This window comes from Chlamydotis macqueenii, chromosome 2 (genome assembly GCF_036417535.1).
Source record: "Chlamydotis macqueenii isolate bChlMac1 chromosome 2, bChlMac1.mat, whole genome shotgun sequence".
Lineage (NCBI taxonomy): Eukaryota > Metazoa > Chordata > Aves > Otidiformes > Otididae > Chlamydotis > Chlamydotis macqueenii.
The window spans coordinates 42,310,677-42,315,781 of NC_141557.1; the positions used below are offsets into that span (position 1 = coordinate 42,310,677).

Here is a 5,105-nt window from a genome sequence, read left to right on the forward strand (position 1 = left end):
AGTATTGTGTTATTTGTCTGTCTTGTAGCTATTCTGATCCATTATTCTATGAAGAGTGCAAAACAGAATATTTGAAGCAAAGAGAAGAATACAGAGCAACTGGAATTAAGAAAAAAAGACAGAAGATTACTTAAAATGTGTAGTAAAAACTTAAAATGAACTTTTCAGGTTTTATATCCAACTTTGATTTGACTTGATTTAAGCAGACTTAAATCATCTGTACCTCTCTGTGTGGAATTTAACTGAAATACACAAAATGAGATGAATGGAGAATAAAAATCTCTGAACCTAAAAGTCAATTTTAAATTTTTCTGTAATTAAAGATATAAAGTGTGCTGTCACAGTTTGCAAGAGAAGTTGCAAAGGTCTGTTCCTCTATCTGGACTGGAGATTCGTTACCAATTTACAAATAGCCTTTTGGAATTTAAAGCTTGTGTCTAGTTATCTGTGGCAGACTACATAAAAACTTAAATTATTCCTCCTTAAGTTGTATTATCTGATCACAAAGTGGGTATACATTAAAATTGGTCCATTTGTCACTTGAAGCTGAGCGTGTATGGAGATTCTCTTGATGCTCTTACTAGATGAGAAAGGTGGCAAATGCAGAAGAGAAGAGCTGCTTGGACCAATTTGTCTTTTCATGAAAATGTTGAGTCATATGAAAGCCTGATAGTACTTGTGCCTACACTGGAACTCACTTTTAAGTCCACATTGTCAGAAGATATGGATGCCCCACACCCCTGACAGACCACTTTGACTCTAGAGGAAAAGGTCCTCTGATCTAGACCTCCCCTGGGAATGGGAGAAGGCACTGAAGGCAAAATCATTGACAGCAGTATCTTCCCCTGCTTTCCTCTTCTGGAGTGAAGAGGATTGTATAAGCTTCCACACTTCAGGAGTGGGTGGGTGACCACACTTGCAAAATTATTACAGGTAGAGGTGAGTAAGCAACTAAGCTAGGTATGTAAGATGCAGGTCACTTTTTGCAGAAACTAAGTGTAAACAAGTCCCTAGTGAAACAGGGACATACAAAGGATCCTCTGCATACTGATCCTTAAGCTGCTAAATTCTTGAACTCTCAAATGCATAAATGGCTTCACTAGAGATAGTGAGTAAAACTTTGTATTACTATTTTGGAGTATCTTTCGAAGCATTTTGAAATTAAAAAAAAAATCTTTACAAGTAAGGAAAGGCTGCACTTAGAAAACTTACTCACATGGTAACTTCAATGCCCTGTTTTACCAAAAAAAAAACCCCAAGATTTTTGCCTAAGTAGAAGGATTTGTTACTTTTCCATCAGAACTTACAAAATTTATATGGTTTTGATTATTTTATTACTGTTTCACCACGAAACCAGTACTGCTTTAAAGCTATTCAAGTAGGAAATTAAAATCAGACTTTGAGACACATGTATGTGAAGTACTTACTTAAGTTAACATTGCACCTTAGTCCTTGCTCTTTATTCTGTGCCTTTTACTGGAATAATCAATAATAATATTGCTTCTGCTGTTATAGTGGCTGGAGGATGAGGGAATACTTGTGAATGAAAACTGAAAAGATTGGTAGCATTCTGCCTTTTCAGGCAAAGTTAAGTGGCACTCAGCTCTACAACTAACCACCTCTGTGGAATAAAGTTTCCTACACCTGTACTTGCTCTTGATGCCTCAGTTCAAGCATTTTGAAAAACAAAAATATTCCAAAGAAGTTAGTGGAAAATTAGGTGTTTCCCTATATGTATTTAAAAAAGAGGAAATTTGAGATAGCTGGTGAAATATTTTAAGGGCAGCAGCTGTTCCATTACCCCACTATGAAAGTGTGCTACATTTTCAATCTCTGGAAAGTGAGCCTGGTGGTTGTAATTTTTTGTCAAAAGCACTTCCAGTGAGGATTTGGGCTGGGGTGAGCATTCTCTGAGAGGCAAGTGCTGTGTGCTGCCACTGGTACGTGCCTGCACTGAAGGCTCATCTGTCTCTTACTCAGGTTCAGACCACAGCTTGTGAGTACAGACAACAGCAGCAGCAGCAATGGGTTTCTCCTTTTCTGGCTTAGCAGAAATTATGTTCAGCAGGGGAGAGGGAACCCCAGTGCATTAACTCATGCTGCTGGGGAGGAATTAATGCCTGTAGTGGAACAAAGCCCAGTTTAACTTGCACATATTACTCCCCCACCATTCTCTACATGCTTAATGTGAAGGATTGTAACAACTCACGTCTGCGCCAATAACTGAAGCTTTACTGTCAAGCCTGAAACTGTAAGTACCAAATCATGCTGTCAGCCATTCATTTCTCTGTATCCACACTGCTGCGTGCGTAAGGAAGAATGGGGTTATTGCAGCTCCTCCTTTGTTCACTGTGGCACTTGGAGCTGGGCTCTGCCTCCTCTGTAATACATCTGTGGCCTTAATTGGATGTTTCCAGATTTTGAATTCTTGATTTCACACCTTTCTTAATGTCTTGTGCAGTATCCTGTATTTTAATTGCATTATTAAAAGTTTAAATGAAGGAATGAGTACTATGAAGTGACAAACTCATACTAGTAAATTGCTTTTGGTTTTGTCTCAGCTGCAGCCTCTCCTTCCTACTCAGGTTACCAGGAAGCAGCCCTAGGTTCTAATCAGTGTAAGAAAACATCAATAGTATTGACAAAGCCTTAAGCTGTCCTTCAGCAGTGAACTGGAAGCTTTTTTGCTACATGTTGAATATTTTTTAAAAAGCACTTCTATGTTGTCAGAAGTTACTCTTGAATGACAAGAGGGTATAGCTCTGCAAGCCTGGTTCTCTTCCCTGTTTCAGACCCTCCACCTCTCAACAAAAGGGAGATGATTGATAGATTTTAGATTAGATGTTAGGAAAATTTTTTTTTACAAAGAGGGTGGTAGAACACTGGCACAGGTTCCCCAGAGAGGTGGTGGATGCCCCATGCCTGGAAACGTTCAAGGCCAGGTTGGATGGGGCTCTGAGCAACTTGATCTGGTTGGGGATGTCCCTGCTTCTTGCAGGGGGGTTGGACTAGATGAACTTTAAAGGTCCCTTCCAACCCAAACCATTCTATGATTCTATGTAACCACCTGTACTTACTGCTAGTAGCCAGCTGTAGGTGATTGGGAAGGGAGCTGACATAGGTGCAGACTTCACCTAGCCGTCTCTGTCTGAACCAGGGACTCGGTCTTTCCAATTAATTACTGTATCTTGTATTACCTTGATGTTTGAACTATTTTGTCTCTTCCATCTTAAAATATAAAGAAAGAAATTAATTCTGCTGGTCACTGATCTCAGTTCACATCACATTTACTACAGAGAACAGATTTTTAAAAAAATAAATAGTTCAACTGTGTATCAGACTTGGGAATTTGCAGCTTGATTAAAATTAGGGTTTACCTTTAGTGCTGATAATTAAAAAAGGAAGTACTTTTGTCCACTGTCTTCTGTTCATACAATTGCAAGTAGCATACCGCTCCCCCTACAGAAAGGGGCAAAAGCCTGACCTTTTGGGAAGGAGAAAAAAAAGACCAAAGCAATACAGCAGACCCTCAAAACCCCACATGCCTTTTCTGCATTCAAACTACACAAAGCAAGAGGGAAACATCTTACCACTCTGCAACCACTGTTCTTCACAGGGCCTATCTGAAGATCAGAAGAAAACGCAGGCGAGTCAGTTGGGTACGTTCACGCTTCCTTTCGCAGGCCACAGCATCATTAAAAGCATAAGTATCTGAGCGTAGAAGCCTCAAAGTCTACTGCAAGTAGTTTTTGAAATAAAATTAAGTCTGCTTTACATCACCAGCATAGTTCCTATTATACTTGTATGGGCCTGCGCTGAAGTATTTGGAATGGGTATTGGCTTACTGTAACTCCACCATATGTCCAGTGCTGCTCTTGTCTTTTTCCAGCTGTGAAAATTTGACAGTGCATCACAGCTAATTTGAGAGTTTGCTTTCTTCAATATGGCTAGTTCACATAAGAGGAAAACTAATCAGCTGTAAACCCACAAAACTGACAGGCAGACTGGAAATGATCAGATTTTAAAAATATTTAAAATGAACCAAACAGTGGAAGTTTGCATAGGCGTTATTAGAAGGTTAGTCCAATTCTCCAAATATCCAAATACATATTCATCAGCTTGCCATATGCTCACTTAAATGTGCAAACCAACAACCTCCTCCTGCCCCAAAAGCTGTCTTCCATTTCTGTTAAATGGAATTAGTGCTTTCTTATATACAAAAACAGTTTTAAAATGTTCAAAGTTTGCATTCAAGTGAATTTTTTTTGTGTCATTTAATATACTTTATCTGAGGACTTGGGTCCTTCCTTTATGCATTTTTATGGTTTTGTGTAACAAATGCATGTGTGCGCGCACACAGAACACCAGAACTCCTTTACTGCAGCTACTTCTGCATGTAATTTGCAGTCACTGTGATGAAAAGCTTTCACTCCTGAAAATGGAAAAAGCACTGTAAGCCACTAGTGGCATGGATTTAAGCGACTTTTCCATCTTGAGTCAAAATTTGATTGTGTGCTTCAGACCAACAGATGCTTCACAGGCCAGCCAGCTCCCAGGTGACTTCAAAGCTGGGGACTTCCTTTTCAAATGTTACAGTTTGGCTGCAGCAATGAGTGATTGGATTGGGAATGCTGCCTACAGCAAGCTCTCTGTCATCCTGCTCTCCTCTCTCAGGTTTTGAAGTCGCTCTTGGCAAACGTCACTGCTCCCTTCTCCTGCATGGGAAGCAGCACAGAAGATAAACTAAGAGTCAAACAAAGGCACAGCCTGGAAGTTCTCTGGCACTGCATGGAGAAGCTTAAAATTAAATTTCCCCTGTCACATAAGACACGCTGACCAGGAACCTTTTAACACAAGTAGTCAAACGACAGGAACATGCTGTAGCTTAAGGTAACTCCAGTGCTTCAGGTTTCAACATCCAAGAGAATACTTTTCCCAGAATACACTGAAGTCTACAGAGGATGTTTGTTTTTTCTCCTGAATGGATGAATATGAACCTCAAACTTAACTGTTTGTATTTAGAATGACCTTTATACACAATCAAAAAAATTACAGCTGAGTAAAAAAATTGGTGCCAGATACTGAAAGGAGATTTGTAAGTGAAA

General features: G+C 39.6%; 1 protein-coding gene across 3 annotated transcripts in view; it reads left to right on the forward strand.

Moving 5' to 3' along the window:
- The window catches only part of CMC1 (C-X9-C motif containing 1), a 41,273-nt gene extending 40,979 nt beyond the window's left edge, over positions 1 to 294 (forward strand). For all 3 annotated transcript variants that reach the window (XM_086742732.1, XM_086742733.1, XM_086742734.1), the window contains one exon: positions 29 to 294. In XM_086742732.1, coding sequence (XP_086598858.1) covers positions 29 to 134 — 106 coding nt within the window. In that variant the 3' untranslated portion in view covers positions 135 to 294. The remainder of the gene's footprint in view (positions 1 to 28) is intronic.
- Positions 295 to 5,105: the final 4,811 nt, after the last annotated feature.